Source organism: Larimichthys crocea, chromosome VI, assembly GCF_000972845.2.
Source record: "Larimichthys crocea isolate SSNF chromosome VI, L_crocea_2.0, whole genome shotgun sequence".
In the NCBI taxonomy this organism is placed as follows: domain Eukaryota; kingdom Metazoa; phylum Chordata; class Actinopteri; family Sciaenidae; genus Larimichthys; species Larimichthys crocea.
Window position 1 is genome coordinate 19,016,149 of NC_040016.1, and position 26,716 is coordinate 19,042,864.

General features: G+C 45.3%; 1 protein-coding gene across 4 annotated transcripts in view; it reads left to right on the forward strand.

Annotated features, from left to right (window-relative positions):
* The window catches only part of foxp4 (forkhead box P4), a 191,372-nt gene that overhangs the window by 113,884 nt on the left and 50,772 nt on the right, over positions 1-26,716 (forward strand). For 3 of the 4 annotated variants that reach the window (XM_027279839.1, XM_027279838.1, XM_027279841.1), the window contains exon 2: positions 19,313-19,492. In XM_027279839.1, the coding sequence (XP_027135640.1) occupies positions 19,313-19,492 (180 nt within the window). Of the gene's footprint in view, positions 1-19,312; positions 19,493-21,485; positions 21,507-26,716 lie in introns of those variants that run through there. The other variant, XM_027279843.1, reaches the window with a different exon arrangement.

Genomic DNA, 26,716 nt, shown 5'->3' on the forward strand with positions numbered 1-26,716 from the left:
AGCCGCTCTGATGGGAAGGCATTTTTCTAAAAACCTTCTCTGGGAATAATAAGAGAGGTCAGAAAGTTGGGCGACTTCCTGCTGCAAAGGGCAGGGTCAGAGCGCCGGTTGGCAGAAGCAGTCAGCACTCAGCGGACATGGCTCGCAACACACACACACACACATACAAACACACACACGCGCTGAACGGACGATAACCCGGAGTGTAGAACTTGTGTGATTTACACGCAACCAAGAGCAGAAGCTGGAGAGAATTCAATAAATATAATGAATGAAGGCGCTGCGGTGATTATGAGCCTGTTTCCAACGCTGACCTCTACCCATACTCACATATACCCAAATTTATAGCCACAAACATGCAGCGATATGCACACACACACACACACACAAACACTCACATACACATCCATAAATAGGCAACTGATTTACAAATGAGCTGACCTGTGTGTTGGCCTTGCTCTCAGATAGGCTCACACCCCCGCCAGGATGCATAAATCACAATGGACATGCATATGCATGAGCATCTGAGGAGGTGGGATAAGTGTGTGCGTGTGTGCGTGCATGTGCGTGCGTATGTGTGCGAACACCGGCCGGCAGCAGTGTTTGTATCGATCATTGAGGCTTAGTTAAGTGCCTTTTATTTCATTGAGTTAAAGTTAAGGGCCGTGGACAGGCCTCTCTCTCTCCAGTGCGTGTTGGTTTTGAATGGAGGGAAAAGAAAGACAGAGAAAGAAAGAAAGAGAAAGAACTCTTAACTGTTCTTTCCCCCCCCTCTCTTTTTAGTGGCATCCAGGGATAGCACATCACATTAATGGAACCTAGATGACGTTTCATGTCTCTTCTCTCTCTGGAAGAAGTGGTTTTGGTGTTGGACCTTTGCCTGATGTGTGTATGTATGATGTGAGCTGCTTTAACCTCCTCTTGTTTTATGGACTTATACATGGCTCTGGATCTCACTGCTGCTAGATTAATTTACACACCACTCACACATGCTTGCCAAATCTCCCTCCGTCTCTCTCTCTCTCTCTCCTTCTCCCTGAAGACAGAGCAGAAATTGCCTGGTGAGGTAAATAAATTACTTCCATCGATTGCTGTAGTTGAAGAGTGACTTTATCACAGTTTGACTTGTCCAGATACAGATCAGCGTGTGACAGCATGTGTTTTTTTATAATGTGCCACTGTGTCTACGGCGTGTGTGTGTGTGTCGGACTTCATTTTCATGTGTTTGTGTGTGTGGGCTGCAGAAATCAGTGTAAAATCTACCTGATGGGTATCTCAATATATTAAAAGCTATTGCTGGAGCTACTGTATAGTCCATAAACTGTGTGTGTGTCAGTGTGCATGTGTGTGTGTGTGTGTTAGACCTCTAATTTGAAACAGACGGCTGTGTGCATATTGAAAAGCAGATGAATTAGGCTGCTTTTATTAAAGTGGGATCTTCTAGCCCACCTTGTGTCCAGGTGGGTTGTTGGCTGATTGAGTTTATCTCTGCCTCGTTATCGATCAATGCCGGGCACTGATAGGAGCTGCAGATATATGACATCTTAATACAACTTACACTGATTGTGTAGGTTTTTATCTACATGTCATCTGTGTAAAAAAAAAAAAGTTTCGCCGCACCTTGCCCCGCGCCGCAGATGTCACTTCATGGAAAGAGGTTAAAAGTTCAGCCGCAAAAAAACAAAACAAAAAAACATATCCATGCAGAATGTGTGTGTGTGTGTGTGTGTAGCAGTCTGGGACACATGCTGTTTTAATAGACGCTGTGCTGACGTTACTGCAGAGGCCAAGAAGCCACCGTTAAAAAAGAAAGGATTTGGAAAAAGAGCGAGAAAAGGCCTCATCTGTTTGCATTAAACAGTGGAAGAACTGACCAGTGAGGGAGCAAATGAGCGGCAGACGGCTAAAAGATATCTGCTTTTCTGGCTTATGGCGCTCGCTTCCACTTCTCTCTCCCCCCCCCCCCCCCTCCCTCGTTCGCTTCGTTTCTGTTCGGCCTAGATTGCTCAGCGAGCTCCTTCTTCTTCTTTTTTTTATTTTATATCACGTTTATTCCTCATGGAGATAAATGGTATTTGCCTTTTCTCTCTAACTAAACGTATCTATTAATAAGCTCCACTCTAGTTCTGCTACAGTAAGTCCTACTACAAAGTTTTTTTTTCTCTTTTTAAAAAGTCCAAAAGAAAAGTTCCAGAGCAAAACAGACCAAGAACAAAAATGGAAAAACATTTTTTTTAAATATTTTTTTTTAACTTTCAATTTTACACTTTAATAAATCGTCCTCGTGGTTTATCCTGACCAGTCTGTCTGTCATCTACACTATCAGGTTCTTTTCTGCATCGGATGCTCCTGATTCGAGAATTAATTAGGCAGCGCGGTGGCGTCAGGGTTGGGATTTTGGGTTTGTTCGCTTGCTATTTTAGTAGCTAATTACTGAGGGGGAGAGTGTTAATTGGAATTCTCTTAGATAATGTGAACTCCTCTTCCCCTTTTCTCCACCGCCTCCACTAGAGTTTAATAGAAAACCACAGCACTTAATAGACCTCTCCCTCTCAGTCTGTTATTTTTTTTAGTTTTTGTTTTATATAATTCTTTTATTTTTTTTAAATTCTGTTTTGATGTCTCTGACAGCAGCTCAGCTGATGCCCGATGGGACACGAGATGTTTGTAGTCATGCCTGTCGTGGTGGCGTGAGCCGTGCTCGGATGGAGTGACATGCAGTAATCCTCTCAGACTTGGATATCGACTGCTTTTTTCTGCCCTGTTACTTTTCACAGAGGACAAAATTACAGAGACAGAGAGAGCTCGGTGATCGCACAGGGAGAAATAAGCAAAGGACAGAAGGGTATATGTTAGAGAGGGGGGAACAGAAAAAGAAAGGTGCTTCGTTCACGTTTGTTGCATTTAAATTCTTGTAATGAGAAACATGAATTTGATCATCTTGCACAATCTTTTTATGCATTTATTTTATGCTTAACTTTTGTTGCACGGATAATGAACCAAACTGGCCTAACCTGCATTTTGACTTTGCACTTTTTCCACAGCCTGGGGCGCCAAAATGCTAATTCAGTGGTGCGTAAGTAAGTAAGGGAGGATAAAAACACAAAAAAAGTGAGTTTTAATTTTTAGAGAATATTCAAAATGAAACAATAGTTGCATTTGGATGTTGTTATAATTGGAACGAACCGGCTGACTAGATAAACAGACTCTGGTTGCTGGCGTAGGAGCACACACTTGGGGGTCTTTTCATATCTGCGCTCTGTTTAAAAATTAAACTGCTAACCGGCATAAAGCAGGGAGGGAACAAAATTAATATACAGCGAGAGACGACTAATCAGAGATCTGTGGTTTCGTTGTAATTCCTCTGCCCGACCTAAACATGTGACAAAAACATTATTTAACATCTTTACCTCCTTTGCAGCCACTCAGAAAAGGCTTGACGCGCGCACAGGCGACCGTACAGTGTTTTAATATCACTGTTTGTGTATTCTAATCCTGACACCACTTGAAATATAATTCCTTCCCCTATTTTAAATCATGGATGTGAAATTGCATTAAGGCAGGAGTGTGTGGGCATGAAAGCAGGGATGTTAAATGGACACATGAATGCAGGGTTGAATCCTAACCTATTAAGTACTTTCCTTATTATTTCTGAAAGTGGAGCGTGATAATTAGTTTGGTGGAAATCCTATAGCGGGGTGGAGGTATGGGTCTCAATAGTTGAGCCAAATTAATTTCTTCTGTCACCTTGAGCATATGTTCCTCTTAATAGGTTTAATTTATTTCACGGTGATTATCTTTTTTTTTTTCTTCTTCTTCTTTTTTTGTGTTAACCACTTGTCCGTGATGCACATATCCACGTCAAAAACCACTTCAACCTCCCGCACATGTGAATGGTACATATTCCTACCTAAATATGATAGAGCTGCGCGGCGTCATTACCGCCAGGCTCCTGAGTCCGTGTGATCTGAGAGATGGCACTGTGCCGTTTTCCCAGGGGTCCCTGCTGCTGCTGCTGCGGCCCACTTGTCATGTGATCCATGTGTCTGGCTAAGAGCTCCGCTTTTTTTTTTTTCTCAGGAGTCACTCCAAGTCTTTTTAGTCCTAAAAGTTAACAATCGTTCCTGATGTTAAATCCATCAGGAACCTCCATGTGCCACGAGGTCGCTTTAATAATCTCCCCTGTGTGTGTGTGTGTGTGTGTGTGTGTGTGCTGAGGTTAGGTTGGACCATGGGAAAGTGGCATACCTGAGAGGATTAGAGTGATTCCCAAGGACACTTTGCGTGGGACAATATTCAAATATTCATTTCTTGTAAATTCAAGCACTTTGCCATTTTGTAACACCTTACACATCCTGAGCCTTTCAGTACTGTGTGTGTGTGTGTGTGTGTGTGTGTGTGTGTGTGTGTGTGTGTGCTGTCCCCCACCACCTCAGTGTGTATGGTTTGTTTTTGATCTAGCAGGAATAACTCTAGTTGCCTTGTCTGGTTTCACCTTACACCAGTAAATTACACCCAATCACTAAAATTGCTTCCTATAGACTGTGTGTGTGTGTGTGTGTGTGTGTCTGTGTGTGTGTGTGTGTGTGTTTGCTTGCACGTGCATTAATTCATTGTTGACATCATCTCGCAGAGATGTACTCAATGTCAGCTTTGATTAGACTGAATGAAGTCCAACTGTTTTTGTGTTTTCGTCATTTAGGGGAAGTAAAATGGAAATGCAGCTGTTTTCTGTGTGTGAGTGTGTGTGTGTCTCTCTCTCTCTCTGTACTCATGAATGTGTGTGTGCGTGCATGCATGTCGGCAGAAATTGCTGTGTTGTGTTGTGTGTGTGGCGGTGAGTGCGTAAGAGTGGTTGTCAGCTGGTAAGCAGTAAAGGCACGCCGCGTTGTGAAGCTGAAGTCTCGGTTTTCATCCGAGCAGCTCCAGTAAGGGAAGCTTGATGGGACAAAACTCAGACGGAGAAGCTGTAGTCTGCCAATTAGTGCACCAGATGTCAGTTATTGTTGGACTAGGATTATGGCAATAACAGCAATTGGCCAACGGTTATGAGCGCGCGCGCGTGTGTGTGTCTGTGTGTGTCTGTGTGTGTAAAGTGAACTAACTCCACTGTGATAGATTTTAAACAATCTTCTTTTGGGACTTGCTCCTTTCTTTATTACACATCTGGCACCTGCAGTGTTTTTCAGAATTCTGTCTCCCTCTTTCTCCTTCTCTGTGTAGTTTTTCAGCATTTTGGAAATGTAAACACTTCTAAAATACATCCAGATGTTACCAGCTGTGCGCCGCCACCACAAACACTGGGCAGGGGAGTGTGTGCGTGCGCGTGTGCGTGCGTGTGTGTGCGCACGCGCGCCTCAAAGACTCCCTTCCCAACTATTCACTCTCAGACAGGAGAAGAAAAAAAAATGATTGCTTGATTTTGTCGTATATCTCTGCTTCTTTGTCTGTGTGTGAGCAGGTTTTCAAATGTGGTTTGTGCGCACGTGTGTGTGTGTGCGTGTGTGCGTGCGCGCACTGAATGAGACTATTGTAGTTGTTAAAAGTTGCTGCGGGCTAATACTGGCCGAATTAAAGGCGCTATTAAATGCAGAGAAGTCCTAACTGATTCAGTGTGACAAAGACAGCGATTTTATAAAAACATTGACCTTATGTTTGCCCTATTATCTCTTCTTTCCGTCGCCTCCTCTCCCGATCTGACACACACACACACACACACACACACACACCCAAGTAAAGCGAGACTAGTGTCTTTTTATGGCAAAGCTCCATTTAGATTTGTCATTACAAGAGACTGGACGGAGTTCAACCACTCTGTAGGCGAAGTTAAGAAAGGTCTAATTGTGAGGTGAATGGTGTTAATGTTTGTTTATGAAATGCCCTTTACCACACACACACACACACACACACACACACACACACACACACTTACTTGGTTAAGTTCTAATTAGCAGATGTACTTACCTGCCATAATGATATGATATTATTACTGGTATTATCCTCCCTGTCACTTTCACACATGCTCTGATGCACGCACTTTTCAACAGGTGAACACATTTAAATGTCAGCCTGTTCGAGACGTATCGGCATACTGGATATCTGTGTGTGTGTGTGTGTGTGTGTGCATGGTGTGTGTGTGTGAGCAAGTATTTGTTTATGCACCATGGCCATGCTGAAACCTCGCTCCTTAGGGAGTAATTACAGAAGAGGTTTTCTGGCCCTTTTCTCTCATTAGTGTGAATATGGAGAGAAATGGTGGAGTTAGCATGAGTACACACACACACACACACACACACACACACAAAACACACACAGAGGCTGTGTGCAAGGCAGAAGTCCAGACATGTGCGCGGTGCTGAGGCTGATGCCATGACTTTAGTCTGGAGGTACGTGGTGCACTTCTTTTGCCACAAGTCTATTTCAGCCCCAGCTTCTCTGTATACATACACGCTGTGTGTTTGTGTGTGTTTCTCCCATTTGACAGCATCTGGCCGGAGCTTCACTCAGTCCTTCAAGTCAAACTGCAGGTTGTTTGTTTGGGTTCGCCCTTACAAACACACCATTAGGCCTGCCCTCTGCATTGAGGACTATTCCTGGCTCTGGCCTCAGTTTAGCTCAGGCCTGCTGCCTGGCTCACTGGAGGTCCCTGCAGGCAAACCTCAGTCCTACCAGAACCCAGGAAGATCCGAACCACAGCGCACCGCCCAGCCACCACAGAGAAACTCTAGCCTGCTTCAACCAGGCTCGCCCCACAGCGAGACTTAAATGTCAGCTGGAGGATTTTGATGTGTGTGTGTGTGTGTGTGTCTTCTGTTTGATTGTCAACCCGTCGTGATGCAACAAGTCCACCTTTCCTGCTAATAAAACGGGTAGGGACAAGACTAAGTCCTTTGAGTCTTTGCGGCTCACACTTGCAGCGAGTGAAAAAGGATTTGGGAATGAGAGATGAAAAGAGAGGAAAAGATAGAGAGCGAGTGAGAGGCGGCATGGAGAAAGAAAGAAAACAACAAAGGTGGTTAGGACAAAAGCCGTATTGTATCATTGAAATGACTTGTGAGTTGAAAGCCTTAAAAGTCCTCCCCAGAGCCAGGTCATAAAGCCCAGAAACGGGCTTGGCAGCTGAGGCCAGAGCCAGACAGGCCTGGCAGTCGAGCCCAGAGAGCTTCCAGTAACAGGAGATGTAAAAATCAATTTGCCGTGAAAAAGGTAAACAATCGGAAATGACAAATATGCAGGTTCTTTCCATCGCTTTTTTTTCCTTTTCTTCATCTCTTGCTATTTTCACTGTTATTAAAGTAGACAAATGCAGGGGCGAGGAGAGTGACTAGTCGGGAGTCATGTGGTGAGGGATCCCAGCAACGTTCAGGGGGAGGGTGAGAGAGAGAGCAACAGAGAGAAAGAGAGAGAGAGATTTTTTTCTCTCCCCTTTTCACTACCTAAACCAGTCAAGCTGGACTTCTACAGTCAGCGGTTGAAACACTCACACATTAGTATGGATGTTGTGATCACACTCAAACGCACACATGAGGATATAAGTCCGCGCTCCAGATTAAAGAGGCGGAGGTCGATACGACCGTGCGGATGGAGAAACGATTGAGGGAGAAGTGGGGGGGGTGGACAGCGAGAGAGATTGAGAAGAGAAGGGGGGTTGAATCCTTGGGGGCCTGTTTGGTAGTAAGGGGGCCCTCGGGGGCCCTGGCGGAGACCTCCATTAGGCGAACGATCCGAGCCTGGGGGAGCCGGGCCTTTCGAGGCAGGGGCCGGTCTGTTTAGCAGCAGTTTGTCCGCATTGCTCATAGCATTGATCCAGTGTTGAGCTGCAGCCATAGGAAAGCTCTTTGCTGCTGAATAGGCCGTGCACCAGTGTATTGATAAGGCGTGAGTAGACCAATAGAGGGTCCTGCACCCTGTTGGTCATTTGGTTAAGACAGACAGATCTTGTTCAATAACACACACCCCACGGATGCCTTATGGCGTTAAATCTAGTCCATGAGTGTGTGTGTGTGCTTTGGTGTGAGCACAGTTGCACGTCCATACCCGAGTGTGTGTGTGTCTGTGTGTGTGTGCAACGATTTGTGTCTTACTGGAATCTAATCCTCTTTGCTTTCTCCACTCGTCTTTCTCAGATGAACAGATCTGCTGTGACTGGCTGGGAAAAAAGGAAAAATGAAAGTGGTGGGGGGAAAAAAAAGAACAAGCGAGAAAACAAACATGCTTCCCAGGCCCCAATTAGCCCACTTTTATTGCCCCTAGATATGCTCCCCCACTCCGCCTCACTCTCTCTCCCCTTTTTCACTCTCTGAAGTCTGCTTCCACAGAACGCTTCACATCATTGAGAGTGCTTAAACATCAGTGGCATAAAAAAAAAAAGGTGGCCAGGGGAGACGGGGATGAAGAGGGAGAAGTGCCACTTTTGTCCATCAGTGTATTTTCTTAAAAATCTGTGTGTGTGTTTTTCTTTTAAACACACACTGACGGGGATTCTGCGTGAATGCGACTACCATCTTCCTCTTCGCGTCGTCGTCGGCGTGTGTGTCGGCCGCACTCCGATACGATATGTGTGTTTTGTGGTTGTCGTGTTTGTACAACATCAGTCGCCGAACGCTCACAAACAAAACGGTTAGAAACCCTTCCGCGCGGAAGCCATCAATTCTTAATGAGATAATGACACGCTAACATACTCACAGCAGCAGCTCTGTTTACAGACGAAGACAAAACCACAAACAAGACACAGACATGCCTCGCTCTTTAGTCCCGTCCCCCCCGCCCCTCCGTCCGTCCCATGCGCTTTCTTCTCGCTATTTTTTCCTCCTCCTCTTTCTCCAGCTATGACTTTGTGCGCCGGCCAAAACTTAGAGAGAATAACAGGTGGGGAACATCTTGATGCTGTGTGTGTGTGTGTGTGTGTGTGTGTGCAATATGTGTCTGTCTGATAGACACACATAAGCAGTAATGAGTCAGGCGCTATAATGTGGCTGCTGACCAGATTCCCTAATAAGAGAAGAATGTTGTCCATGGCATCCAGTTTTCCACTGGAATCACACATTCATCCAGCCTGTTTCCTGCCCCTGGGTCTTCCTCTCGGCATGAACAGACGAGGAGAGGGAACCCTCTGTCTCTCTCTCTCCTTCTCCCAGCTCTTCCCATTGTCCCCGTCCCTGCCCTCCCTCCCTCCCTCGCCACATGCTCTTTCTCATCCTTTTTCATCACTTTTTCTCCCCCCCCCCTCTCCCTCCCTCCATCACTTATGGTCTAGTTATAATGCGGGCTTATCGGAGCTCTTGTCTTTTCTTTCTTTTCTCTTTGTTGCGTCGCTCCAGAGTCTGCTTCTTGGAGTGACACGAGCACATGACTCACAAAAAAAGTGAGTCAGACCAATTCAGGGCTTATTGCTGAGGAAATGGTGGTGGATTAGGTAGGAGAGGTGTCTTTCTCGGACTGGTACAGGAACACACACACACATATGCACGCATACAGCTGAGTAAGAAAAAGAAAAGAAAAGAAAAAAAACACACATCTGTGGTTCACTGAATCTCCAAATTAATGGAACTCTTAGTCTAGCTGTGGAGCAACTTTAAACAAACCAAGACAGAAGTTTAAAAAATTCACATTCAAATACTTTAACCTTGAAATCTCCCCTTGCCAAGGCACCGGCTCCCTCTTTTTTTCATCTGTTAAATGTTTGAGTGTTTGATAGTTTGAGGTCTATAGCAGAACCCGCCCGGGAATTAATGTCATTCATATGCCCTGCGGAAATTACTTTTGAAATGCATATAATCTAAAACATGCAAATGAGGCTGACTTTGTGCACCCTGTTTAATATGAATTATCATTTTCTGAATACCTATTATTACTGCGTACATTTCTCCAATTATATTGTTCTTTTTTTTTTTTTGTCACTTTTGCATAAGGACGCACATGTGCACATCGGGAACACCAGAAACACGCGTGCACTCGCTCGGTCACATGCATATGCATGCAGGCGCACACACACACACACACACATACAGAGCAGAATGTCTTTGTGATGGGTGTATTTTAATGAGGAGTAATAAGGATGGTAATGACCCAGTCCACTTCTCTCTCTCTCTCTGTCTTTGTTACTCTCTCTTTCTCACTCCATGTCTGCCTCTCTCACCCGCTGCTGTTAGTTTACATGAAACCAATGGGAAGAGTAAGAGGCGTCTCATTTAAAGAAAAAAAAGATCTGCCTCTCGTGGATTCTGCACAAATTTACCGGTCAGAAAATGCAAATGAAAATAACAAGGCGGGAAATACAAGTGTTGCTCATCCAATTTTCATTAGCGGAGTGAAATATTGATGCGTTTTAAAAGTGAACAGTGCATCTTTAGTTTGTGTCTTCCTTCTCTCTTCTGGTGATAGAGCACTGTTATTAATGTCCTTGTCCAAGAGGCAGACTTTTTTTTCCTCCTAAATTGAATTGAAGGCATCCCCTTTTTCAAACGAAATATTCTATTAATTTATTTATACTGCGCCATAAATTATTCTATTAATATTAGCATGTTCCAAATTAGTATGACTTCTCTCAATGTTCCTTCTGCTTCTATTAATTAGCATGCTTGTCACTATAACAAAGATTTTTCTTTCTCTGATAAATTATAAAGGAGACATTTTTTAATACAATGAGAACCGCCTTAGAAATTATTAATATTTTAAGTTGTGGCCTGTAAGACAAAAGTAAGGAGAAAAGAGCAAGAAGAACGGAAAACTAACAATTACATGGAATCCATTATGGATGTGTCATTGGTGTGCAACAGTGTTGATTTTTATTTAGCTCTTTTGAACAGAAAAATGTGTGTGTGTGTGTGTGTGTGCACCCATACTGAATGCTCAGGGATATCATCTTGTTTTAGCACTTTTGGATAGGATGTGAATTAATTATCTCTGTAACAGCTTGGACCAAGTTCAAAAGTACTAAAATTCAATTAATTTGAAAAGTGGACATGCTATCATTTTCTCCGCATGTCTCCTTTAAAGTCTGGCCTGTTTTTTACTGTGGACTTATTCAATTATATTTGATTAAACTCGCTCTGATCCAATCTATTAATTAACTAGGAAATGCAAAGTGCCCGACTTGAAAGCCGATGTATAAAATTATATCATGTCCACTTTGATATATATTTATTTATATTTTTACAACACCAGTTTTTTCCACCCATTGTAACCCTTTATTTTTGGAAGTTGCTGTTGCTCATTTTCAGGTATTATTAAATCTGCCCACTTTATCTTCCTTATAATGCAAATTCTGATTATAAATGAAATTATGTCTTACCTTAAGGCAACTGCAACAAATTTACCTATCCGTAAAAATATATTTCTCTTTTCTATTTCTTGCACAATTTTGTCTTTTTCACGCAATAAAATGTAAATTGTCCCTTGTAATTAAAGTTAGGGAGTTGTTCTTTTATTTGGTGCAGGTGGAATATCAGGAGCAATTTCTCGTTAAAATGGAAGCTCCTCTTAATATGAATTGAAGGATAGTCCCATTTTTATGTGGTTAATAGGACTGAGCATTCATGTATTCTTGACGGGTCACGTCCACCTGCACACTCCAGGTTCGTTGCCCGTGTCAATGTGGTTTTTTGATACGCGGTGGACTCAGAGTCAGACGGATCAAATTCTCCACATGTCGCGCAAATACGAAAAATTAAATCTCTATTTACGTAAGTCTCAGTTTACTCATCTGCTTCACCTTCATGTCATTTGTCCATTTCCCTACTGACACCTTTTCATCTGTCTCTCTTAAAAATCTTCTCCCATCTCTCTCACTATCTCCCCCCCTCCACCCACCCACCCTCACAGTGAAGGTCATTCTAATAAAGAGCTCTCGTAGGACGGAGCTGCTAATTGCTTCGCGGCGCTCTAGCCGGTTTCAGATCCAAATAAAGGCACGTTGCCTTTTTTTTTTTTTCCCGAGCTTCTCTCCTTCTCCTTGCCCTCCATTCCTCCACCGCCTCCCCTCTTCACCTTCTGTTCCACCATGTTAAATACAATCTGAGTATTAGCCGTTGTGGACTGTCATAACCTGACCTCAGCCTCCGTTACCTCTCAGGACAGAGAGGAGAGATGAAGGGGAAGGCAGAGGATTTTTCATCCTCATGATCACAGGATGATTTCCAACTGGCACACGGGCACGCTCGCCTCCTCGTGCACGCTCCCGAGTTTTACCTCTTTAGGAATGTACAACCCGTGATTTTAGGCGCAGATAAATGAGGTGTGCATGAAGTCCGCTCCTTCTACAAATATTTGTGTGTGCAGTGTGTGTGTGTGTGTGTGCAATATGTGTGTGTATGTGTGTATCTTTGTGTCTGTCTCCAGTATTTTCGAACAGACAGCAGTCTGCAAGCTGGTAAATCACTTACTGCGCTCTAAAGGAAGGGTCGAGGTGAAGGCAGGAGTGTATGTTTGCCCCGGTCATACACACATACGGAGCGATCTCATCGGTGCGGAATGCGCTGTGTGTTTACCTATGGCTCCAGAACCCACCTGACCGAGGGAGGCTAATCTTTATGGGCTCTGTAAACAGGGACTTTGTCTTCAGAGGGCTGCAGGCGGGCGCGCAGACGCACACAATTCACACACGCGCACCCGCGCAGATGTGCGTGCCGGAAAGGAGGCGGGGCGTCGCGTATATGGCAGGTTACACACTGTACACAGGAAAGCCATGCACGTGCACACTGAGCAGCATATGGCAGACAGTCCTGCAGGAGTATGGAAGCGTTCCCCATGTTTATGCAGCAGGGGATCTTCTTATCATCTGCATTCTGTGCCCCTCTTGTCTTCTCTCCACTCCCCAACAAAGAGCACTGGCTTCTTCATTAGCCGGCTGGAGGTCAGACTATAAGGCCAGAGCTGCAAGCTTCCCCCCTCTCGCTCTCTCTGGTGCTCTTTGAAGCCAGCCAGCCAGCCAGTAGTAGATATTGGCCCACATCTGACTGACTATCTGTCTGTGGGATAATGGAGTTCACCTGTTAGCACTGGAGCAGGGCCAGGGCAGCCACAGACATCTAGCATTGGCCCTTTACTGTTAGCCAACCTGTTAGCGCTGGCTGGCAGCCAGGGTAGCCTGGAGCGCTGCTGTTAGCTGCTAGCTCCAGCTTTTTTTCTGTGTGTGTGTGTGTGTGTGTGTGTGTGTGTGTGTGTGTGTGTGGAAGAGGGACAGGTATCCTGCTGCAAATCCAGGACTAGCAGCAGTGACCAGCTGCTGAGGAAACAACCAAACTTGGATAGGGAAGTGATGGAAAAAAGAATTTCTGCAGTATGTTTTTTATGTGTGTGTGTGTGTGAGAGAGAGAGAGAATGTGTGTTATTTCTTCAGCTTTCCTCTGACCTCATTCTCTTTTTATTGAAGCGAATACACGTCAGCTCAGAAATGCCACGCAGATATCCCTCTTCCTCTCCCGCCCTCTCTCCCTTCTGTCATTCTCCTAGAGTCGGGAGAGTAAAAAAGATACGTGAAACATACGGAGCGAGCTATAGTCGTCGGCTGTACTACACGCAACATTTCAGCATTTTTAAGTACACGAAATGTTGCCGTCTCAAAGTCTGCGGAGGGAGTTCGTGAAGAAGTGCGTCTCAATAGGGGCGGTCGGTAGCGTAGTGGGTTAAGCGGCCGCCCCGTGTGTGGAGGCTATAGTCCTCGGTATACAGTGGTCCCTCGTTTATCGCGGGGGATACGTTCTAAAAATAACCCGCAATAAATGAAATCCACGAAGTATGTTTTACAATTGTTATACATGTTTTAAGGCCGTAAAACTCCTAACCACACACTTTTATACACCTTTTTACATGCATTTTGTACAGTACTCCCTTAGTCAGGGGCGGACTGGGACAAAAAATCGGCACTGGACCAGCATTTTGGACCAGCCCAGCCCACAACCAGGCGAATTTTTTTCTCGTGCGCCCTAGATGCGCCGTGCGCCCTGGGCAGCCGCCCGCATTGCCCATAGCTAAAACCGGCCCAACATGTGGTTTGGGCTGTGGATCTACTGTTATATATATAGATATATATATATATATTATATATAATAATATATATATATATATATATTATATATATGGACTTGTCGGCCCAAATAGCACGTCGCCCACCGGGCAAATGCACGGTAGCCAGATTATCAGTCCGTGCCTGCCCTTAGTTAATCAGGAGCAGAACACAATGCACGTTCATACTGTACAGTACACTGTAAAAAAAAGCATGCAAAATTACACTAAAAAACTCCACGAAACAGCGAGTCCGCGATATAGCGAGGGGCGACTGTAGTTCGAATCCCGCATCGGACGCCATTTACTGCGTGTCACTCCCCCTCTCTCTGCTTCCTGTCTATCTTTAGCTGTCCTATCATTAAAGGCATAAAAAATAATCTTAAAAGAAATGCGTCTCAATTAAGAAACTGAAAAATTTGAAAGTGGCAAAAACTCTTTTCAACAACGGCTAAATTGCGGTGACGCAACAGCGTGTAGTCACTTTGGGAAAGAAAAGAAAGAAAGAAAGAAAAAAAAAGCTGTCAGTTATTCCCGTAATTGCATTTACTGTAGGGTGATGACGTTCTTTGAGTTAACATGCCTTGACACGCACAAGAAAGCCTCGGTAGTTAAATATTTAAATATCGACTCGCATGGAAAGATAAAGAGAAAGCTGCTTTAGTAGCAGGATGTATGGAAGGCGCAGTGCTGTGTTGGAAACTCTGCCCTGAAACTATGATAATATAAGAACACTTTGTCACCGCTGCAGTATCACTACTGGAACATTAATAGAACAACCCATGTTTACTCATTTCTCACTCTCGATTTTTTTCTTTTCTTATTGCTCTTATTTTGCTCGGTGTTGCATCTCTCACACGCAAACCCTAAAGAGTGATTAATGGAGACGCAAGAGTTCAGACCTGATGAGTGGGTTTGTTCTTGGGGTTTTGGAGTTAAAGAAGATTCCCTCGGGGCCTGTGTCACAGTTTATTTAGTCGAGAAGCGTTTGCCAGCTCGCAAGGGTGTGAGAGTGTGAGAATATGGGTGTGTAAGTGTTTACTAAGTTCTAATCTGTCTTTTTATGTCAGTGTTCATGTCCCTGTCAAAGCATAGGAATAAAACAGCTTACACCCTTTGTCATGCTTTTAAGAGACACAAACCCTGGAGCTGCTCCACTGACAGCAAATAGGACATTTTGTGGACACAGTGACAGCAACCCCCTGGTAATTTTTTTCATGTGTGTTTTCTAAGTTCGTGACTGTCAATTATAATGAAATAAAGCCCCTTTGGGTGTAACAGCTAAACCAAATATTTTATGAATCCACACAGCCACTCACTGTCAACAAAGGGGCTCTTCCAAATTCTGTTTCCTGATTACAAAACAGGTTCAGTTCCTCCAATTCCTCAGATTTCTCTCTCCGGGAAGAATGTTTCTCTTGCTCACAAATATTGATTGAACTATCAAAGATCATAGAAATAACCTATGTGGATTCTATTTCAGGGAGAAAAAAACTTTAATGTGTTCCAGGGTTGAACCTGCCACTAGTTACCAGGCGTAACCAGAGGGAGAAAGACGCGTGAGCAAAGAGTAGGAGAAAGATAATTCAAGAGTCAGATGAAAGTAGATAGATGATGGAGTGTAGATACTGGTACAGACATTTTTTTTTTTTCCCTTACCCCCTCCCTCCTTCTCCCTCTCCTCCCTCCCACCCTTATTCCCTCAGTTCTTTGCCTAATAAGCAGCGTTCCTGCGAGCTGATGCAAGGCGGAGGAAACAGAACAGGCGTTCTGGGACTGCTGGAAATATTCCCACATGAGGCATAACATGATAAAGACTTATTATCTCACTAAGCTGCTGTAAACACAGATGCACACATAAATACACACTGTACACAGCTCTCTCTCTCTCTCCCACACACACACACACACACATTCACAGAAAGTGAAACTGGTCCGGCTTTACGGTTCTGACGAGCTGTGACCAGGAGGAATCTGACAGAGCCAATCCCTTCCAACAAAGCCTGAGAGTCAGCAGTTGTGAGCCAGCTCACTGGGCATTTGGCCTCGGCTTGTTTGAACTCCACACACACACACACACACACACACACACACACACACACACCCAGAGCAGTGGGAAGGAACAGAAAAGGGTGGTGGTGGTGGTGGTGGGGGGTGCAAATTTTGCAAAAAAAAAATTTTGGGAACATCTGAACAAACTGACATGTCGAAACAGGAACTCATCCCAGCTCCTCTCCACTCATCAATCACACCAGACGCACACATAAACACATGCAACAAGCGTTTGCTGTGAGCTAATCCATTACAGTACAAAGGTAGGTGTCAGCCTCTTAGAAACACACACACACACACACATGTACACACACACACACACACTCAGAGTCATCAGAAACATGTTCAGTCCCATTTCCCTTCTTCTTCTTCTCCATCCCAATTAAAAGGCAAAGGAGGCCTTTTATTTCCCGCTCCTCCAAACACATTCTTTATCTCTCTGATCTGCGCTCCTCCCTCCCTCCCTCCCTCCCTCGCTCGGTCCCCTCGGGGTAGTGGGAATGTCTCTCCCGAAACACACTGTCAGGTCAGGGGTTCAGGTGGAGGGGGTCTGAGCATGTAGAGCGAGCGAGAAAGAGACACACACACACACACACAGACAGAGCGAGTAGCGGGTTGAGGCAGGCCTCGGCGCGGGCAGCTTCTATGCGTTGCCAGAAACACTTAAACTTAAAGGTGTGTGTGTGTGTGTGTGTGTGTGTGTGTGTGTGTGTGTGTGTGTGTGTGTGTGTATCATAGCGCTAATCAGAGACTTCAGGGTAGATTTATGCCTCTGCCTTTTTCCCGACCTCCATTACACCAGCTTATATACACCCATTACAGGATATGACAGAGTACACACCCTTTAGACGAGCATACCACACCGCCTGTGTGTGAAACAGAGGGCATGCGCTCCCATCCTCACACACTCCCCTCTTTCCCATTAGGTCCCTGTCCACCTGCGAGCTCTATCTCTCCGTCTGTCTTTATCTCTCTTCCCCTCGTTGCTAATAAGGTCAATGAGGAAGAGTTAAGAAGCAGATGGGTGTACAGTACATTACGGCACACGGCGCACTATAGTGTGGGCTGGTGATTCATGCTTAGCGAGACGTAGTGATGATGATGTGAGTGAGTTTTCTACTGCACTGCAAAGTCATCGGACTGTGTACGACGGGATCTGTTGATCGCTCTGCGTGATGCCTCGCTTCGTAATATTACCTCAGGGAGCAGTTTGGACGAGCCGGGGGTCTGGACGAAGGCGGGGAGGACAGGACAGGACAGGACAGGACAGGACAGGAGGGAGAATGAAGAGGGGAGAAAGTGTTGGGAAGAGGAATGAGGTTGGAGATTAAGTGACTGGCTTTAAATGTCACAATAACACTCTTCTACTTCGGAGTCTTAACTCCATAGGCGGATGGGTGCCAGGAGCGAGAAAGAAGAGAGAGAGAGCGAGTGAGGAGGAAAACTACCGCGGCGTGATTTGTGGTTTTTTGAAATGGTGCTGCTTGTTAGGGGGAGACGTCTTAAATTGGCGAAACCTGTCCGTAAGCACCCGCGTGCTTTTAAAGGTTTATTTCACCTAAATCAAAAAGCATCACTCCCCCCACCAACTGTTCACGAGGTCGAGAACGAACTTCTCATTTCACATCCAGCTAGCTATTCTTTTTTTTGTTTTGTGCGTCCAGGCCTTGAGAAATCCAACTTTGAAACTTTTTGTTTGTGCGGCTCCAATCATTTTAAAAACTCGACAGCATCGTGTGTTTTTTCTTTTCCCCCCCTGAAACACACAAAAACATTTCTTTAGCATACAACTCTCAGATTTCAGGGTAAGTGGGTTTTTGTGAAAAAGGCGAATAGCTGCAGAAAGTGTAATTTCTCAGTGCATTGAGCCACACAAATAAAACTCTATTTGCCTCCATTGTGTTGGGCAGGTATCTCGAAAAACCTTGAAAAATAAAGCAAAACTATCTGCACAGTTAGGCACCACTTGTGAGAAAAGATTTGGGTGCAATGACCCTTTTACATAGCACAGATCATCCACCTGCACACACTCGCACACACACATGCTCAGGTCCCTGTCCCTCAACAAGCATCTGGCAGCATTCCATTAACAGAGCCACCAGCGCTCTGTACATAGAAACATGCACACACACACACACACACACACACACACAGAGGTTCACCTGCTCTCGCCTCAGAGGAAAAGAAAGTTAGATTCTCTCATGAAATGCCTTTTATTGTTTCCCCAGAAGGCATGGCTTGTACGCCTCTGAAAAACGCCTGCACACACACACACACACACACACTCACAGACAAGCATGTACAATGCCTCGATGGCGTTTTGTGTACCCACTCCAGCTTGCTTGAAATAAAAAGCATCAGAACTTTCCCTCTTAAAAACCATACGCGCCTGTGTGTGTGTGTGTGTGTGTGTGTGTGTGTGTGTGTGTGTGTTAATTTCTAAAACTGGATGAGGCAGAAAGACGAGATTGAGCTTGTCATTAGGAGTTCACAGCCGTGCGTGCTTGTATGAAGGTTTGTTTTGTTTTGTGTGTTCTTGCACGAGGATGTGTGTGTGTGTGTGTGTGTGTGTGTGTGTGTCTCCTCTCTCTCCCACGCTTCTGGCTCCCTAACGATGGCAAATGCGCCCGCGTGTTTGCGAGGCGTTGTTTCTCAAAAAAAAAACAACAACACATCCAGGAACGGCTCGTTTTGTCGGGGGTTTTGTGGAAGGAACACGCTCTAATTAGAGAGGCCCTATGAAGGTGCATCAAACAGATCGTTGTCAAAGACCCAACCTGCTCATGGTTTTCCGCACAGCGCACACATGCCACCTCTGATTATTGGAGAAATGTCTGTGTTATTTAACTATATAGCAGAGTATTAACAGCCTTGTCAGTTCAGATTTGCTGCACGTCTGATCCTAATCCATGCGTACGCTCCTAGACACATTTACATGCAGACACAAAAAAAAAAAAAAAAAAAGGTGCCTGCTTCAGGTGTTGTGCCTTTGTGGCCACTTGGGCATGTTTGTGTGTGGGTGGTTCATGGCCAAAAGAGCTTTTCACAAAGCACACACACACACACGCGTGCACATGAACACACACAATTCACTCCTCTATCTCTGCGTGTGTTTGCTTTAGTTTCCTGCCTTGTTTGTTCACTTCGATGGGAGCAGACTTTTCTGCTCAAACCGCACAGGTCACTTTTTGTTAAATCTGTGTGTTGTCTTGCCCCCCTCCAACCTCCCCTCCACCTCCTCTTCCTCCACCCTCAGGTGCCAGTGATGATGGTGGAATCAGCCTCTGAGACCATTCGAACGACACCGTCCAACCAGAACGGAGTCAGCAGCCTCAGCAGCCAGTCAGATGGAGGGGGAGGTAGAGAGGGCGGGTCGAACGGAGACACCAACGGAGAGATCAGCCCCGTCGACTTACTGCACCTGCAACAGCAACAGGTGTGTGTGTGTGTGTGTGTGTGTGTGTGTGTATGATTGACATCGTGTTTACTGATCTACCTATGTGCTCGTGAGACTTGTTTTGCAACATCTCCCACTTGTGCAGCCCGTGTGCATATGCACGGTACATTGTCTTAGAACAGCATGTACACACCAGGCCGTTACATAATGTACAGATGTGACAACGCTCAGTCGGCCCAGACTCTGGTAATTGTCAGCCTTGCATGTGCGAACGGTGAAAAGCTCTGACAGGTTGGCTCGTCGGTGCTTTAATTATCCACCGTTCATAATGTGCCAGCTAATTCCACTGGGACAAAGTTCACCATAATAATTCATACACACCGGGTTCCCACTGATATATTGTTACACGTTACTGGCTGGGATAAAAAAATTAGGAGACATACCTGCCGGGTCAAGCTCTGCCTAGGTGAGAGGAGACATTTTCTCCTGTTGTAGTGGTGAGACATACACTCACATATTCCAGCAACTCAATATATGACTCGGGGACGCTCGGTGTGTGTGTGTGTGTGTGTGTGTGTGGGAGAGAATGTTTTATTTTTTCACTGATCCATGAAGTGGTGTTAGTGTGTGTTTGACACGTCAGCGTGCAGTGTCTCCAGTTATGCTATTTATCTTGCCTCCTGTGCGTCAGTCCGCCCCCCACCCCTTCCACACACACACCCTCATCTCTCCATACGCACACACACACACACACACACACACACACACGTAGGCCACTGTGTCAAATGGAATTTCCAAACTTCCCGGAACTTCTTGGATGAAATTCTACATTTTTATTTCTCATTCCCCTCAAAAAAAAAAAATCCGCATAGCTCTTTTCTGATTACTCTCTGAAGGACCCGGACTTTTACACAGACACACACACACACACACACACACAGCATTTTATCAAAATGTTGTTTTGTTTTTTTCAACCAGAGGTCTCTAACATTAGTCATTATTTGTCCATAACCACAGCAGAATGTCCGCCGAGTGTTGTCATCTAACGGTGGAAACTGGCTCGTGTTTTTTCAGCCTCTGATGTGGCATTTGCTACAATTGATGAAGAGATTAGGAGACAAGGAATTATTATTTATCTACCGGCTGTTCAAGCATGCAGCCAATATTTATAATTCTCATTCTGTATGTGTGTGTGTGTTGTGTCTGCTCCATCACAGAGGGTCAGTGTGGGTTCTAGGCTCTCCGACACCAGCTGAGTTTCTAGTCGAGGAAACCCAGAGGGGAAAAAAATGTAAAAAAATCAGGGTTTCCTCCCCGCTGCTAAAATTATTCCCCCTAATTATAATGATGGAGCCTTAGGTGAATGAAGAACACTCAGGGCCCTTCACTCCTGTTCTGCTCTCCCTCCTCCTTTCTCTGACTGCATCCTCACCCTGCTTCCTCAGCAACCTTCATGCGAGGACACACACACACACACAGCCATGCACAAATGCACATGCATAAACACCAAACCTGTAGTCCATACAAAGCAGGTCTTTATTCTCTCGGACGCTCTCTATGTTTTTGCACCTGTGTGTGTGTGTGTGTGTGTGTGTATATATATGTGTGTGTATGTGTGTGCTCACACACTGGTATTTCCTCTCTTGAGCGGGTTACCAACCACAAACATACCTCCCTTCTCTCTTTCCATCTTTTTCTCTTCCTCTCTCTCTCTCTCACTGTACTTCTCTCTCCCTCTGTTTTTCCCGCTGTGGACCATGAAAGGGCGAGCGCAACCTTTCCTCCAGATCCCAACCCTCACCTCACAAGAACTGTTACATCCACACACACACACGTTAGCGGTAAATAACACGGACGTTTTATTGAAGCAATTCTCTATTTAGGGCTTTCTGTTCAGTTCAATTTGCGCAGATTGAAATGATTGGAGTTGTCACGAGGCAGAGGTGTGTCCTTCCTGTACTACGGATATTTTTCTGCAACTCTGGCTCTGGTTGTGCTTTCTGCCGCCGCGGCCTTTTGCTGGTTCCTGGCAGTTTTACTGTACAGTTGAGTGGTAAGTAAGCGTATGATAAAGTCAACATGATTGATTCTTGTGTTGTGCTCATTTCCTCCATAGATTTCCTCTGTACTGACACGTACTGTATATCGTAGTATATTATAGAGGAGTATCCATTGTAGAATAAGACGGCAGAATTTATGAATTTAATAGTGTAGTCTTCTTTTTTCTACATCCCCATGGTGAAAGTAGGGTAGTTACTCTCTCTGTCTGTCTCTCTGTCTCTCTCTCTCTATATATATATATATATGTGTGTGTGTGTGTGTGTGTGATCTCTCCTCAGTATTACAAGCCTTTGGTTGCCGTCACACTCTCTCTGTCCCTCTACCCCCTCACCCGGCTTGGATAAGATGGGAGTTCTGTGCCAGTGAGCACTGGAGAGTGGCTGCTATCATATCACAACCAGCTGATTCTCCTTCATTCATCTCTTTCTTTTCTCACTTGTTTAATCTCATTCAAAAAAAAAAAAAGAAAGAAAGGCTATCTACGTTTATTCATCTTGAAATTCAAGGCCTTGAAAGTTTTAAAATATGCGAAGTATGATCCACCTCGTAACACAGATTGTCTTTCTTGTCTTCGTGTTGACCGGTTCTGCCCGCTTTATTTCATTTTGTCTTAACTTTAATATCAGGGATTATTTCAAACTTTTTTTTTTTTGTCCCTCGTTCCGTGACGCCGCTCGACTGAATCCAGTTTTGTTGAAGTAATGCCGTGAGACTGTATTTTTAGCTCGCACCCACCACTCATGAAATCGATATTGTCTGTTACAGACAGCCCCTATACTGACACTGCTTACCTGACAACATTGTATAAGAACCTGCTCCCTTGCTTCAACCTGAAAGTCTTGAATATACTTCCTCCTCCTCCTCCTCCTCCTCTTGTTCCTTTCTCCTCCACGCTTCAGTATCTCACCTGAAGGTGTAGTGCAGACTAGTGTTGGTGCTTAAACACCAGTGCCAGTGTGCACCGGAGCAGAAAAGACACACACACAGAACTCCTGACAGCACGGTGTTGTCAGAACACAAAGCCGTCTTTTCCTTGGGCCCCTTGGGAACCTGAGAGAAATCACAGCCATCTCCAGCCGTCAAAAAAAAAAAACCCTCCACTGGCCTCTTTCTCTCTGTCTTCTGTCTGTCTCCATCTTTGTCTCTCTCATAAATAGATCACAGGTAGATGCTGTAGATGGTCAGCAGCTAAATGAGGAAGTGGGTGAACGGTGAGGAGGGATTGGGGTTGGAGATGGGACATGCAGCCAGAGAGAGAATTGAGGTAAAAGGAGGGGCAAAGAGGCAGCACATTGGAGGGGGGGGGTGGTGGCGGGGTGGAGAGGAGAAATAGAGGGATGAGGGAGGGGTGTAACGCTGAGACGTGTCAGAAAAGGGCGCCTGGGCCTCCCTGTGGAATGTGGCCTGTCTGCCTCCCCAGAAAGAACAGAGCAGGAGAGAGGGAAGAGAGAGGGAAGAAAGGGAAGAGGGGGCGAACACCAGTACTGCCCCATCATCGAGGAGGGAGAGAGGGAGGAAGCGGGGAGGGAGGGAAAACAAAGAGCGGAGTTATAGGACCAGAGGAAGGAGAGGTGGAAAAGTGAGAGTGCAGTGGAGAGTGTATGGCACTTTGTTGAGGTGCCGGGCACGGGTGTAGACATGAAATGATGCATAGCAGAGGAGAAATGTAAGCAGGATAAATCCTAACAAACCTCAAAGTGTGTGTGTGTGTGTGTGTGTGGCTGGGTGGAGGGTGCTCTGACGAGAACCAGGTGTCTTCATTTCTTTCCTTTTCTTTACGTCTCTCAAACCCCCCTTGTTTTTTTTTGCAGATGTGAATCCACACTTTGAGCGCCGTCATTTCCCCCTCTCGCCTCTATTCTCACCCAGTTCTGTCTCCTCCTTTTTTCTTTTTTTTTCCCCCCCTCGCCATCAATTAATCGCTTCTGGTGTTCCAGCAGCTACAGTAGTAGTCATGGTTGGTGATGACGGGAAGAGAAAAGAGAAGGGAAAGTAGGAGGGCGGGGGAGAGGAAAAGAGAGAGGGATGGTGACAAAAAGGTGCCGTTTCCTCTTAGGAGTGCCGCTCATCGCTCGACTCAGCCAAGCCAGGCAGGGAGGGTTTTCCCCTTTCTGTCTTTTTCTCTCTCGATTGCCCTGAAAACAGAAAGTGAGAGGCAGATTGTGGCGGTCTCCCTTCCCCGAGGGTTTAAAGGGAACATTGGTTGAGAAAAAGGCAGTTTCAGAAATTGGTTTGGAGCTTCGATCCCCAATCCCATTTGTCATAATCTATTTTTTCCCTCAAATGCTCTCACACATACTGACAATCTTTGTTTTTCTCATATATACACACACACACACTCCCAGGCAGTTACACACATGCACAGAGCTGATGTGAGTTAATGAAGGGTGTAATTAAGGAGCCACAGTGATGACTGGAGATCAGGGGGAACCGATACAGATCTCAGATATACACAAACACTGATGAAAGATAGCTGTTTTGTGTGTATGTGCGAGGCTGTGCGTTTTGGTATTGATGCCGGGAGTGCTTTTGCGGACAGATGTATGAGATTGGTATGTGTGTGTGTGTGTGTGTGTGTGTGTGTGTTACGGGACAATGAGAGCTGCTGGATGATTCAGATAACGTATGGCTTCCTGTTAGATTGGCGAGACTTAGTAATTGCTGGCGGTATGGATGGAGGTGGGGAGGTTTCGAGACGCACACATAATCCCACAGCTTTGGCTGCTAGGGGTCTTTTTGGGCTAAATTATGGGAGGTGAATGTTGGTCACTGGGACAGTTATGTCCTGTTTGACCTCCAGCTCTCCTCTAGGGTTCATTTTCAGGTCAGAAGTGCAGAGGAGATGGAGGTGAAGGGGTGACTCGAGAAATTTTCAGACCCATTTTCCCATTTGTTAGCACGGCGGGATTTCATCTAATTACATTATCCTCGTGTTCGGCGCATCTGCATGACAGGTTGTAGTCCATATGTGTCTGCGTCTGTCATTTTGCCGTCTTGTCTGCATGCATAACCCGCATGTGTGTGTGTGTGTGTGTGCATGTGTCCGTCCGTCTGTCGTGTGTGCGGGCCAGTAAATCAGTCCCAGCCCTCTCTCTGAGTGCTGTCACCCCCTAAAAGCTTTCCCTTGGTCTGGGCCAGGCCTTCCTCTTTATGTTTGAGGTCAGTATAGTTCACAGGTCACTAGAGGTCATGCTGAGACAGAGGAGGGGGCAAAGTTGGGTTGCCTAGCGTCACAGAACACCCACTGCTGTTACCGCGGCGATACAAAGAGACCCATACAACAGCAACTTCCTCTAGGAGTCTTAAAAGCACCAGCATCTCCCTTTATCTGTCTTCTTTGACTTTTATTTCCCGCCGCTGAACTCTCTATATATGAATCTGCTTGATATAATGTACTACATGCTGAATATTTATGTCTGAGACAGCCATTCATTGTCTGAACTGTTGAGAGTTGTTTGGGGGGGGATTTGAGACATTTAATCACACACACTTTTTTGCATTCCTGCACTCCAGACATGTAAACACACACACACCTGCAGATCTCATGGTGAGTAATGTATTTCACATGAGTCCCCTTCCTCATATTTCTCATTCAGTGATTTTTTTCACACGTTGAGACCTAATTCTGAGATGCTGAGATGTTGTATTTATGAGGGCCCATAAAATTTCTTTACTGCTTTTTCCAGGCCAGGCCATTGACTGTTGGAGAAGAGTTAGAGAGCAGATTTTTGTTCTCACTATTGATGTCCTTTTGATTCCTTTCATTGTGTATTTCTCTGCTCCATGACCTCCATATACACTTCCACTCTCTAATTACAGAGTAATGTTCATGAGGCCCAGCCGTGGTTTTACAAGTTTATGAAGTCATGGCTGACAGACGTCAGAATTCTCGCAATAACTCGACTGAAACTGTAATATCTACTTGATGATAAAGTTCATTGTCTACAAAGGAGCGTGCTACAAGTCTTGTGGATAAAGAGTAGACGAACAGTAGACATGGTCCACCAGGCCAGCTCAGCCAGCATGGATGCAGTCACGGTTGGTTGACCGAACCAGCCAAGAGGCTCAGAGACAAGAATAGACAAGATACCAACAGAAGAAGGAAGTGTGTGTGTGTCGATGTGTGTGTGTCGGGGTGTGTGTGTGTGTGTTTGTCCTGTCTCTGTTGTGGAGACTGTGTTATACACACATCCCTGGGCACCTGAAGGGGTTAGGTTGGGTTTGGTTGCTATGGGAGTGTTTGAAAGCACTCACACTGGGTAGGCCGAGCTGCACTGTCAGGTACATAACGCACACACACACACACACACACGAGCAGGGACGGACACTCCTCATGAAGAAGTTTCTGTTTTTTCTCAGGGTGAAAAAGTCGATTGTTGACTCTCGCTCTTCAGAAGGTATCGCCATGGCGACTGTAGCCTTTTTAAGAGGTTGTAGGTCAGCGAGCAAAGCTGCACGACCTCATTACCACTCCTGGTCAATGACACTGGAGTGTGACTGTGTGTGTGTGTGTGTGTGTGTGTGTGTGTTCCCAGTGCTCACCATCTATTGCTTTCTCTATCAGAAAGCAGCAGCTGTAATTGGTTTTAATTGACATGTGCTCAGATGCAGTGTTTTTAGAGTTCATTAAGGGCAAGGCACTTAAAAAAAAAGAGAGAGCCTCAGAAAATCCCTCTTGGTCCGAGTCTCCTCTCTTTTCTTTAAGTCCTCACTCTGTCGACAGAGATGGACACAGAGAGGGGATGGAGAGAAAGTAAAGAGTAAAAGACTAAATGTGCAACCCTTACAAGGCTGCTAGGCAAGTAGTTACCCTGGAAACAGTCGAGAGCCCGGGGTACACACAATGAACACACACACACACACACGCACACACCACGCACACAATAGCTGCACAGGCCTAAAGTGTTGCTAATTAGCTAGTCTGCGCTGGTTCTTTGTGTGAGACATTTTAAAGGAGAGATTAGAGTCAACAGGGAGGAGGAGAGGAATGTAGCTCTTCTTTGCTTTCTTCTCCAGTTTTTGGGGTTAGTGTGTGACGGCCTGTTTTTTTTTTCCAATCTGACAGACAGAATGCATTTGTTGTCGTGTCAGTAAAGTTCTCCATCACTAAAATCATATGAAAAACATCTAAGTATGGTGAAACTTCATTTGAGATGAAGTAAGGTAGCACTTTGTTTCTTCTTGCTGCTTCATCTCAATAAT